Source organism: Penicillium canescens (assembly GCF_028828765.1).
Source record: "Penicillium canescens strain IBT 15451 chromosome Unknown utg000011l_segment0_segment0, whole genome shotgun sequence".
Lineage (NCBI taxonomy): Eukaryota > Fungi > Ascomycota > Eurotiomycetes > Eurotiales > Aspergillaceae > Penicillium > Penicillium canescens.
The window spans coordinates 3,053,022-3,065,974 of record NW_026703973.1 but is presented as its reverse complement, the minus strand read 5'-3'; the positions used below and the strand labels follow the sequence as shown (position 1 = coordinate 3,065,974).

Sequence of the window (12,953 nt, the reverse complement as noted above, 5' to 3'; positions counted from 1 at the left end):
AAAAAGGAATCCCAAGAGATAGACAATCAAGCCCAGCGCCAGCCGGCTTCTTGCGATTTCTGACGCTTAATAACAGCTGACAGTAGGGTATTCCGCTTTCCAAAAGGATTACGCTCATTCTTTTTGCGCTGATGCTCAAGCAACTGTATAGCAGCAGAAACATCAATGCCTTCACCGGTATCGGTAATCTTAAGCGCCCACTTTGCGTCTTCTGTATTGAAGCCCATCTCATTGACCATGGTGTTAATAGCCCTATCGACAGGATCAAGAACCTGAGGCGGGAGAGGGACGTGACCTCTGACTGCCGGCGCCGGGGGCGTCTGAGAAGGTGCGAATACAGAGGTATGGTTAGAGGCTTGGATAGGCGTGTGAGGGTCGCTACCAGACCCGGAAGACGAAGTAGAGCAGCGACCGAGAACGAGGGCTGGCACAGGCGGAACGGGCGGCTCATCTCGAATCGAGCCATCGAGGTTGCGGACGATAGTACTAAACTCGGACATTGGACGCTCAGCCGAGAAGGAATAGCGACCTTCTGGTTCGTTGGATGGTCCGCGTACACGGCGGCGGTGACATAGTTCGCGGGCGAAGCCAGCCTGGCGCTCGCGGATTTCACGGGAGGAGTCCGAAGGGCTGCTGCTTCGGTTTCCTTCGGAGATGCTGGATTGTGGAGAGAGGGCTCGTTCTTGAAGTTCGTAGGCTCGTGCGACGGCTTCCTTTAGGAATGGTGATCGGCTGGCTCCGGTTTCTGTTGGTTCCCATTTTGTCAGGCCGATTGACTGGGCCTTTGTGAATGTTGCGACCGTAGTGTCTGCTGGACAGACTGCACTAAGTGATAAAACTGCTGACAGGCCCAGTGAGAGCACGTAGGAGGTCCATTCCTCTGCAAGAAGTCAGCTATAATGATCAAAATTGGTTATAATGCGAATATTACTCACCGAGAACAGTCTCTTCCCGAACTGCATCTCCTTCTGGAACATTCATACCATCAAAGATGCCGACTTTGCGAGCTTCGATACACTTTCCATGCAAAGGCTGAAGCAAAACACTCATACACGTCCAAATCTCAGTAATATCATACATCTGCCTCTGCGACAGACCATCAAGGTTGCCGCGACCGAAGCCTTCTGGTGGTTCGAAGAGGACATTGTTTATGCCAAACGGTTCAGACATAGAAGAAGCCGAATTGAACATGTTCCGCGCCATAACACCACCCTTCAACCAGTCCATTTGGCCGGTGATATCAGCCTCGCGGTTCTTTCCGCTGCCGAAAATCCGACAGAATGTCCAGACCCGCCAAAAGGCATCGTCTACCTCCTCCGCTCGAGTATTATCCACACCCGCAAGACCGCGCACAGTATCGGGACGTAGGAAAGGTGCACATCGCGCCAGGACGAGAGCTTTGAGCTTGGCAAGGGTATAGATATCCTGTGCGTAGCGCTGCAAATACAGAGTCGGCGTATACTCGGGAACCTGAGAATCCGGGTCGAGCAGCAGTTGCCACTCCGTTTCCCAGGGCGGACTCATCTCTCGCAATTCCCACGCGGGTGGAGACATTTTGAACAGGGCATTCTTGATCATCGGTAGTTCATGACGCTTGAACGTGGAATAAAACTTTTTGTTGACCAGGACGAAGTTAAACAGATCATCCAGTGAGTCAATGTTGTTCATAATCGACAGAATCAGATCAATTGGCATGTCTTCGGGGAACTCCACCTGGACATTGAAGGCCGTGGGGGCCGCGGGAGGCACCACAGCAAAGGGCGACGGCGGCGCAGCATCAAGCTCGTAGACGTGTTCGGGAAGTTGAAAACTGCTCGCCTGCGCCGTCGACACCCACGCCCAACTTTGTCGCATCTTGGAGACTACTCGATCATTGCTAGGCCGAATACGAAGGTGCACGTCCGGAGCAGTGGGGCAATCTGACAGCTCAACGGGTGCCTGAGCGGGTGGCTGGGGAATATCAACCAGTGCCTGAGCTTGTTGAGCGACTTGATCGAAGGGATTCCCGCTAATGCGAGTTTGCAGACGAGGTAATTGAAGGAGTAAATCTTCACGATTGGATGCTGAATCAAGGGAGGCCGCGTCAGACGTCAGAGTCGCGCTAGTCTGCAAGTCGGGGTCTTGGCTCTTCCGGAATGGCATCAGGAACGACTTTTGACTCTTCTTGTCTTTTTTGAGACTGGTATTATCTCGCTTTTCCTCGTCTCTCGACCGTCGCGACTTATCCTTTTTATCTTTCGGCTTACTGATCTTGGGCTTCTCTTTGGGCGGACTTGCGACCGGCTTAATACTGGCCCGGTTCTTGACCTGTGCGTCTGCACGAGACTGAGAGGAGTGAGGCTTCGTGGATGGAGGCAAAGGCGCCGGGCGGGTCGCAATCAAGTCGCCATTGTTGCGACTGATCTGCAATGGCCCGTCGAGGATAAGCAGTGTCCTGTGTGCTCCTCCCTCAAAGTCTGCAAGTGCATCTTCCAGTTCCTCGGCTGCCTGCGACAATGTCGGGACACGGCGAGCTCGATGACCAGCTACTTTGAAGTCGCGACGGGGTCGAGGCCGTGGCTTACTGTGTCCGCAGCTCTGACATGCGTAACTGTTTCGATGTGTGTGTGCCCTTGCAGACTTTCGATATAGTGGCGAGACAATCATATCCTTCTGGGAAAATTCGGAAAAAGGAGAATTGGAGCGTGGAGGCGCCGCTGAAAGGGAAGAGTCGCTTCGGCGAGTTGGAGAGGCACTGCCTGGTTCCAAGGGCAAGGGTTTGTTTTTGAGGTCATTCATCGAGAGTTCCCGGGTGATCGACTTGTGCGGGCGTGCAAGGCTATTTGGCGCATACAGACGGTGGGACAACGTCGACTGAGGTCGGGAAGAGCGAGGAGATGTGTCATCGTCAAAGACACCGGCAGCAACAGGGGAACAGATCGAGTATGCATCGGCAGACTTGTAAAGGGGTCCATCTTCATACCATTCGGTGCCAACACTGGCGAGCGAAGTGCGACGACTATAGCACGATGAAGCGCAGTCTATCACATCCAAATCCCCGGTCTCCTCTTCCAAACCTGTTTCTACAGCCTCAGAGTACCCGCATAGGATCTGCACTCTTTCTCGCAGCTCTTCCTCCAACGACTTGAGGCTGGAATGCTTCATATTCAGATCTGGGCTAGTCGGGGACTCCAGTGAGTGTGAGAGTTCAGGAAAAGATCGGGCCACGGTTGCCTCGCGAGGATGATTGTCCGACAATGGAGAGATTACAAATTCGTTCTCAGACTCCTGGGGTGTATTCAAGTCAATGATCGTTTGCAAAGGCTCCTGCGGGGAGCTAGGCCAATCCTCCCCGTTCTTCCCGACTGTGGAAGCGTTGATTTCTTCTTCTTTGAATCCATCTGGCTGTGATTGGTCTCGGATCGCCTCCTTAGTGCCGGATGCCCTGGTCGGGACAGGCGGGTTGGAAGTCTCGAGCGGGACTGGGATAGTCTCTGTTGGTCGCATTGTTGCTTCTTTGTTTGGACTCGACATGCATACGGGGAGGCGATTCAAGGAAGGATGTTCTATAAGATCTTGCAGTCTTCGTCCCGCTGGAACAATTATCTGGTGTTTTGAAGATATGCGACGATGCCGAAGGACTGGAAAGCAAGTATACGGTCCCATCTCTGTAGTGTTTTGATCTATACCACCATTGCTGACCTGACTGCGATATTCTGCTCTTCGTTAGTCTCTTGCCACTAGTCTGCCATGCGAGATCATCCGACCGCAACGGTCCCCGATAGAGTACGCACCGTTGAAGCCAGGCTCGTGGAGGCGAAGTGTAGCCTTTGTTCGTAGTTCCTCCCCGGATGTGGCTTGTATATAACAAAGAGCAAATCCCTGACCTGCAACTTTCCTTTTTTTTTTTTTTTTTTTTTTTGTGACCAAGCGCAAAGACAAAGAGAATTGCTCAGATTGGTGATGGAGTTTCGTTGATAACGAATAACGTGGGAATAAGTGACTGATATCACTCTGGCCCTGTTGGCCCCTTCGGTGCAACGCCCACGCCAACAGTTGATTTCGGGGCCGAACGCTAATATGTCGTAAATCAAACCATCAAAATGGATATTATCAGTTAGCGTCCTGCAGCTTACAGCGATCCGCTGGGGCTAAAAAAAGCGGCCCAGGCCGTGAAGAATAATAGGGATACTCTTTAAGACATTGCAAAGTGGCATTATGATATAGTTTTATTTTGTGTTCAGAGTTTACGTTAGTTTAAGATCTCGTGTACTATTCTCGTACTCGCGAAGGCGCAGGGGTAAGTACGAAGGGATCGACACGAAGTATTACTCGGAAGGAGATCGACCACACACAACTGGACCAATACTACTCAGTAATTCGCCACCCCCAGCATTATATTTTTAGTTTATCACATTCCTACGTTAATGGATCATTGTCTGTTGCCCCATCACCCCCAGCCCCCATGTGGCCCTGGTAATTGTGGGTACGTTGTATAGTCTGGGCAACCGTGTAAGCCCTAGAACCCCCTACGGAGGACAATGTTTTTATCCAAAGATAACAGAACCAACTCTTCCAAGCAGCTGCCAGAATACTGGTACAAAGACCAAGTTTTCGAATATTTGCCGATGTCCACCGGAACAGCTCTGGTGTACCTTTCGGTCGCGTTCTGCATCACGCAGGTACATGCACTTGTACTTGCATATTCTTCTTCGCCAGACTAACGCCATTGCCTATACTGACAACCGAGATAAGAATCCCACGAATATAAGTCACACCTCAGACCCATATTGGCCTGTTGGATCCTGAACTTTAGGAGCCTTGTTCGTGCAATAGGAAACATACCTAGTACGCCACAACTCGAACATCGGGCGAGGAATCCTTCGAGTATATGCAGTGCAATATATCCGTGTATAATGTCAACTGGCAAGATACATTTCGAATAAAATGCCTCAAGAAAAGGTCTGTCTATCTACAGCTTTCCGTCGGCCCCCACGTTAGCTCCACAGATAGCGACATCGTGCCACCTGTGTTAGTACGGTTAAACAAGTGTCACTAAATCATTAAAACGCTTCCTATTAGGTTAATTCGTAGTCAGATCAATAGGTTCGAAGGAAGGTCCACAACGGGTAGAAACCGAAAATGATCGACGGTACTGTACTCTTAACAGAACCAACGTATATGTGACGTTCGCTATCTCCCACCATATTCCATGGGGTTTCTATGCAATGAAATAATCATGCATTCCATACGTCTACTTCCCATCTGACCCAAATCAGAAAGAGACTAATGGGCGAAAAAGGGCCAAGGGGGCGGAAAGCCCAATCTGGGGCCCTCTTAACGCCACATGTCTTCAAACCTGCTGAGTTTGGAGGTAAAATATATGCAAGTCTATATGGGGCTGTTGGGGGCAGTTTTGTGCACAGGTCTCACCTGACATTTCGTGCAGTAGCGCGAGGCATATACTCGGATCCCAATCGGGTCTGACTGAGCGCTCGCTGCATCTTCAGCTGGTTAAATATCTCTCGTCCCTGCAAATGCTGACTACTTTCGTTTTTATGTTGGAGTCTACTGATTTTCTCACCGCTGCAGTGCTAGACTCGTCGTTCTAAAGACCATACCTGACAAGGTCTCACTTTTTTCTCTTTACTAAGCACAAATGCTCTGCAGACAAAAATTATTCATAATTAGGATATTTGATGTTCTTAAGATGAATGATACATATGTGATACGGGGACCCATGAGACGGGGAACTTGTCCTGAACTGACAACCTAGTGAACGATGAGGGACTGGAGATCAGTCCGTATTGAGTCACATTCCAGAGCAAAGCATTTCTTCTGCAGCCACTAATATTAACCATCATAGCCCATTAGAATGAAACCCGGACAAGAGTTACCCTCATTGCGCCTGCACTGTATACCTCCTGAATCATTTGCCTAAAACGGTTAGACTGGCACTGTGTTTGTTTATTTTGCACTCGCGATGTAACGCTGAGGCTTCACTGAAACAGCCAAACGCTGAATGTGCCTGCATAAACTGCACAAGAGGGGGACGGGACTACGGAACCCCTTAACCCGCAAATTTCCTCCAATGACGGTCGAAAGCAAGCTGCTATGTAACATGCAGAAGAGGTTATGGCATTGATCAGTTGCTCCAAGCAGCATAACTCGCTCTCGTTTAGGAAAATCGTCAAAAACCATGAGAGTCGCTCTAGACAAACCCAATCAACCTGGGGAGCGATGTAGCCGGTCCAGGAAGCTGGGATTGCACTATAAAAGGAAGCATCCGCAGTCACACAAGTTTCCTCAAACCAGCAACCTCATTTCCTCAATTCTCAACCGCGCGCAAAATAACAATGTTCGGCAAACTCCCCTCAGCTGCCTTGGTGCTTGCACTAAGTCTGACAACCCATGCCAGCCAAATCTTCAGCAACACCGGAACAACCTCAGGTTGGGATGCCACCAACCATGAACACTCAGGCACAGTACAGCAAGTGAGCAATGTAGTCTACCAAGGCACGACAGCCCTGAAGATGACGCAAGTCTACGACTCCAGCTATTCAGGCCGATACCACTCAGAAGTGGTCAAGAACAACGTCTACAAGCGCGGCGACACAGGCTTCTACGGCTTCGCCTTCCGCCTGCAAGATGACTGGCAATTCTCCCCAGCACAATCCTACAATATCGCCCAATTCATTGCCGACTTCACCGACACCGGCTGCGACGACTGGATGCCATCCAGCATGGTCTGGCTCGTCGGTAACCAGCTCTATACGCGCGTGAAGCAGGGCTCAATCTGCGCGCAGAAGACGCAGACTTTCTCAAACTTGGCCACTGTGACTGCAGGCGCGTGGCACAAGATTGTCATTCAGTCTAGTTGGAAGTCTGATGGGACTGGGTATTACAAGATGTGGTTTGATGGCGTTAAGGTTCTTGAGAAGCTTAATATTGCTACTACCATTGCCGATGATCGAGCCTTCCAGTTCCGCGTTGGTCTTTATGCTAATGGGTGGCATGATGATAACGGTATGAAGGGGACTCAGGGGACTCGTCAGGTCTGGTACGATGAGATTGCTGCTGGGACTACTTTTGCCGATGCCGATCCTGATCAGTGGTGATGTCGGAATGAGTGATTGAGTTGGCTGGTACAGAGATGACGGTATTTATGTGTTGCAATGTGTGTTCATGCGTCAGATTTGATCTACCGTGGAGCCAGAGGACGATCAGTGGAGTCGAATTCTGATTGTAGTTAGAGCCACTGCATAAGACATTTCCCCGAGAAGCCTATACTTCCATACATGAATCCCTACTTGAACCAAAAAAAGATGCCTGTCCCTAATTCATAGACGCAGCATGGCGAGGAGGCAAGACTGCCGCGTCTAAATCCGCTTGGCCTGATATCAGATAGGGATTATTCTCCCATGTTCTGACTGACTATTCACCTGTCACAGAAGACTTACAATCCTGCAAATAATATGAAATATGAAAGACGTTTGCCAAAAAACGTCCGACCGATTCACATTTTAGGCCCAGAATCCTTAGGCCGTTGGAACACCCTGACTAGCCCCCACGCCTTGGGGTCCAAATGTTGACACCAACACGCATAAGATAGGATTGACATCATTTGCCTTGGCCCATAAGATTGTGTCATATACCCCGCGCAGGATTCTAAAAGTTGTGACGAAGAGGATGCTACTACATGAGTAAGAGAGAGCACGGGTGGTAAGAATTCGGCATTAAACGTCCTGTACATAACAACTTCTATTTTCGCAGCAAGGTTAAATTAGTGAGGAACTGCCATACTTACCCGGCGAAATTGAAGATGCCCCAACTAGCTGATACGAGGGCCGACTAAGCCACAATCGTCCCATGCATTCTATGGCGGCTGATACTAATTATAACTCAAACTATAGACAACCACTGTATTCCCAAGAAAACACTAATAGGGCGGCATAATTGAAAGAAATAGCATATAAAGCAAAGAATGGATGCGAAACACGAGGGTGTTTGCCGATAGCTACGTCTGCGCCTCCACCATGCATCCAACGGGGATATGTTGCTAAAAATAGCAACAGATCGCCGATTTAAAGCTGACTTCGTCTGTATTACATGCAGAGAGCTTATGTTCCGTTGTTTCAACGTTAGTCTTTATCGTTTTCGAAATCATTTTTCAAACGAACGCAAGTATGATATAATCAATATTGTATAGAGTGGTAGCTAGACAAGAATAAAATAGCACAGTGTGTGGACTCGATCAAAACGAACGCCTGACTACGTCCAAGTACTAAACGTGATAAATGATTGTGTTCGCAATAGGAAATTGCCGAGGTGATACTAATATCTCAAATCAGGCTTTACAGGCCATGAAGAGAGAAGAGGTCTTTGGTGGACAACTTCGTGCCAACTCAAATCACACGCTGTAACCTTTGCGACTCGTGAACTCAATAAATCTCCTGGTAAAATCGGGCGTAACCTGAACGAAAGAAATCCCGTCGCGGTTGCCAATTGCCTTCAAGGAAGGTATTCACACACTCGTACACCGGAGAATGTTTGCTTGTCTGGAGACGCGTTGCGCCTCGCAGAACAGGCTCTGCGAGCAAGGGCATCAAAGATAGCAAAGGGCTCGATTCAAGCCCCTCCCAGGTTTGCAATCTTTCCAACCACTATGAGTAGAAAGTAGAATAGTAGAACCGTTCTACTTATAGACTATCGAGCTTTCTACTACTTATACAGTATAATTACGTGGTTATCGTCCTATTAGTTATTACGGTATATAATAAGATAGCGAGCGGAAGGCCGAAAGTGGCTTCTTAGCGTATAGTATCTACCCACTATATATAGTTGAAAATTTTCACTAGCTTATCCCATAATACTTAGGGACGTCCCTAGAAAAAAGCATCGGGGCGTTCAACTGTGGGCCTTCTTTCCATTCGACCGCACATTCCTTTACCAATCTACTTAAGGGCCCATTTAGATGTTTGAATATCGGGTGGACTTGGAACCTGTAGGCATCAGCTAACGAATGCAAGCATGTAGCTATTATTGGCGATAGTCTTCAAATGTGCACAGTGACCTTTGTTCGAGATGGCGGGTCACGTTTGTGAAAATTACTAGCCTGCTTATCCACTTTATCCAAGATCATACCGCAAATTGTCATTACAATTTCTATAAAGATGTTAAATAAAGCTCTGGAGACTGGAATTTCTAATTATGTAAATCACAACAAATCAATTCTATTGTCTAGCCCTTTTGTTTAAGCGTTCGGATCGTCTAGGCTTATTGGAGATGCCGTCGCTGTCAGAAAAGTTGCGTATTGTTGATCTTCTGCTATAAGAGGCATGCTATAGTTTCCTTATAGAATACTTACTAGTGTCGTTTGCACTTTCCTACGCATAAGACTAGGCGGTTATCGAGTAGGATTTAAGCGCACCGACGGCGTTTTCGGCGACTACTCGCTTGTCACGGACTCATCTGGGGAATGAGATGTATCAAGTACAAGTAATACCTCGCGTCCTGTCAGTGTATTGCTAGCGACACGTCAGTGTCGCCTCGTCGCTCTCCTCGATGTTAAATAGTATATTCCCAGAGACCTGTGAGTCTCCTAAGAATCAGTCTCTGTACACCCAGTACTACAATGTCACTTGTTTCGGGAGACTTCTCCACCTTACCTAGTTGACATGCTCTATTCTGCCCTAGAACTCCATACTTTACACGATTGGTCTACGAGGCAATAAATTTGCCAGTCGGCGTAGCAGACCAAGGACAGATATGCCTTATCATCTTATGCGTAATTATAACATAGTAAAAGCTAAGGTTAAACGGGGCCGGGCGAGCGAAAGCTGCGTAGATTGGACTCGAGGGATCTAACGAGTTGCTCTAGGGACAAGGACTGATCAAGGACGTAGGAGAGAGGAAGGGGAGAGAGAGCTAGCTAACTAAGGCTCAGTTCTACTACTAGGAGCACGTCACGTGATCTCGACAATAACCCAATTTTTGCCGACCAAAAGAGGAAGGGTAGATCCACGCGCCGCGAGTAGTAAGCCTGCCATTTCTCGTACGGTAGCGGGTCGAGGTGCTCCTCCGCGAGAATCCATTAAGAGTATCCATTCGAAGCGGGTCTTCTTCAATTTTTGTCAATTTATAGCCATTAGCGCGGGTTTCAGCGCGGTTTTTTAGTGCCTCGAAGACGCGTACGAAAGGTCGATTCGGGTATAGATATAATCTCTTGCTTCTGAATAGCTTGAATAGCTAATAAGATCCTACCCTCCTGATCCGTACGTTTTTGAGAGGATTGAGTAGGAATTGGTCGCATAGTGGGTGGTTGAAGCAGGAAGGTATAATGAAATGACGCCTTTGGTTGGGGTGCGCAGCTCGACCGGGAAATACGTTATGTGATACGGCTATTACATAGTTAACCTGCTGTGTGGTGCAAAAGAAGGATTATATAATCCGACGGCGACGTCAACTCTAGCAGTCTTCACATGTCTCAGATCCGGAAGAACGAGGCAAGATCCTGACATCGTGAATTCCAAACAGACCAGTGTTTTATGTGCTCACTTGTTACTACAGATAAATCCTTGGGTTTCTACTCTCCAATCATGTCCAGTCTTCACGAACTCGTTCATCGACAGCGACCAGGACCATGGCAAAAATTCCGGGCCCAGCCTTACGTCTTTCTCGCACGAATGCTTTACAGTTGGCATGAACCTCTTCCAGCCATGCCTCTCACAAGTTCTGTTGCAATTGTCTGTATCTCCGATACTCATAACACCCAAACCGGCGTTCCAGATGGAGATATCCTTATACATGCTGGTGATCTCACACAATCTGGGTCTTTCCAGGAACTCCAGGACGCGCTCGACTGGCTACGCGCCCTGCCTCATCCTATCAAAATCGTGATTGCTGGCAATCATGAGCTATTACTTGATTCAGCATGGGATGATTCATTAGGTCGAGCAGCCTCTGAGCGAACTCAGCTCGACTGGGGCGATATTATCTACCTGGAAAATGATGAAGTAACAATTTCCTGCCCGAATGGTCGTCAACTTAGGGTCTACGGGAGTCCTTACTCTACCCAGCACGGCAATTGGGCCTTTCAATACCCTCGAAATCAGGATGTATGGGCTGGCTTAGTACCAGATGGAATTGACGTGCTTATTACTCATGGTCCGCCACTTGCTCATCTTGATCTACTCATGGGTTGTCCTCATCTTCTACTGACGCTATGGAGAGTTCGACCCAGGCTGCATGTCTTTGGTCATGTGCATGAGGGTTCAGGAACCGACTTAATGTTGTTTAATGGACTCCAGGAGGCGTACGAGCGCACTGTCGCTGCTAGAGGGGGCTTTAGAAATCTTTTGCTTACGGCGTGGGAATTAGCAACGGCATGTCTCCGTCCGGCCGTGGAAGCAAAATGTTTACTCGTAAATCCATCCATCGTTGGGGGCTTGCGGGACAATGAACGGAGGCAACCCGTCAAAGTCTTTATTTGATGTTGTAATCTTGTTGACTAACTGAATTGAGTCATACTTTCTTTGAATTCTAAATTCCTCTATAGTGGCTCCACTGCCTCGCCATTGAAGTCTTTGGAGGTCACTCGCGAGGGTATAGCTGGCATCTATAATCGAATGATGGGTCTCTACAGTGGTGTTGCATACCTGGGCTCGATATGTGTAGTCATGTAATGCGTGTTGCTTACGTGCGTTATAGGACGACGCTGCCTGAGGCTGAATGCTGCCTTCCCAAAGCAGATCCATGCGCACCTGACAAACTAATTTGATTATCCACGAGTAATTAGAGATCCACAAGTCAAGGCAAAGCTATTCATCTTGACAATTCCATACTACAAACTCCAACTTCGAGCATGATGGGTCAGCCATTGTCCAATCTACGTCGACGCCGCAGCGCTCGCACTCTCCGGGGCTTTGCTGCTCATCCAACCCCGAGTGCGCCCCCGAATCTCTCCCGCGAGACCCTCATCAATGCGCTACAAACTGTTGCAGCGTACATTACCTCCAAGAATCAAGATATTACTCTCATTGTCGTTGGTGACACCGTCAATACAATGTTACTTCGGAGTCGCCCAAACACCCACGATGTGCACTTTTTTAACGACAATCTTACACCTGCTGAGGTCAAGTCCCTCTCGAAGGCAACCAAACTAGCATTCAAAAGGAAACCGCATTCTCGGGCAAGGATGGCTCAACAACCATACCGTTCTATTCATTCTCTCGACTCACAATTTTGGCCGCCCCTTGGGAATATCTATTTTGTGCCAAGGTACATCGTCTATCTGGTAGTGGAATTAGCACCGTACAACTCTATAATCAAGATGACGCGGTTCACTACTTGGAGAGATACCTTTCGCAGCACCCTACCGCAAGTGTCACCCAGGTCACTGTGCGAGCATGGTTTGCTCAGTATCTACTTCACTGGACAACGGAAACAGAACTGTTACTCTTGGCAGTTAACTCAACATACAAGATCACATCCAATGCCCAGCATGATCCAATCAACCTCAACAATTAAGTTCTCAAGTCCCTTCCACCATGGTATCGACAACTGCATACGACCCAACTTAGTCTTTTGACAGGTGCATGTGTACTAGCTCTCTGATTTGCCAACTTCATTATCGTTCCTTGTTCCAATTTCTTTGGTCGACGTCTTACGAGTCTTGTCTTCTGTTTGTTTGGCATTGCTTCGTGTATATGGCAAGCTTTGGCTGTGTTTTGGTTTGACGATATAGCAATCGAGGTCGGAGCCAGTGGAGGAGGAGCTATCAAGTAACGGAACGATATCCCAACGAGAAAGATTACCCGATGATTTTATTTTATTGAAACTCTTATAGCTATATATTATTGCTCCATGAAGACACCAGTTTCAATAGTTGAGTAAAAAACGGTGTGGTTGTCGATATACAAAGTCATCAAATCTCGCGCGAAGGTGGTGTTCCAAATGGCCACTCGCTTGCATGG

The 12,953-nt window shown here is 48.2% G+C and overlaps 4 protein-coding genes across 4 annotated transcripts; 3 read left to right on the top strand and 1 right to left on the bottom strand.

The window, feature by feature from the left end:
* Positions 1-26: 26 nt before the first annotated feature.
* On the bottom strand, positions 27-3,486 carry N7446_013885 (F-box protein; the record flags this gene model as incomplete). The annotated part of the gene is made up of 2 exons (XM_058522624.1): positions 27-880; positions 936-3,486. The coding sequence occupies 2 exons, from the start codon at positions 3,484-3,486 to the stop codon at positions 27-29; spliced, it is 3,405 nt and encodes a 1,134-aa protein (XP_058366101.1).
* Positions 3,487-6,335: 2,849 nt separating this feature from the next.
* On the top strand, positions 6,336-7,097 carry N7446_013884 (polysaccharide lyase family 20 protein; the record flags this gene model as incomplete). Its single annotated transcript, XM_058522623.1, has 1 exon — positions 6,336-7,097. One exon carries the CDS (start codon positions 6,336-6,338, stop codon positions 7,095-7,097), a length of 762 nt encoding a protein of 253 aa, XP_058366100.1.
* A 3,480-nt stretch (positions 7,098-10,577) lies between these two features.
* N7446_013883 (metallophosphatase domain-containing protein) lies at positions 10,578-11,471 on the top strand (the record flags this gene model as incomplete). The annotated part of the gene is made up of 1 exon (XM_058522622.1): positions 10,578-11,471. The coding sequence occupies one exon, from the start codon at positions 10,578-10,580 to the stop codon at positions 11,469-11,471; it is 894 nt and encodes a 297-aa protein (XP_058366099.1).
* Positions 11,472-11,845: 374 nt separating this feature from the next.
* Positions 11,846-12,507, top strand: N7446_013882 (uncharacterized protein; the record flags this gene model as incomplete). The annotated part of the gene is made up of 2 exons (XM_058522621.1): positions 11,846-12,026; positions 12,113-12,507. 2 exons carry the CDS (start codon positions 11,846-11,848, stop codon positions 12,505-12,507), a joined length of 576 nt encoding a protein of 191 aa, XP_058366098.1.
* Positions 12,508-12,953: the final 446 nt, after the last annotated feature.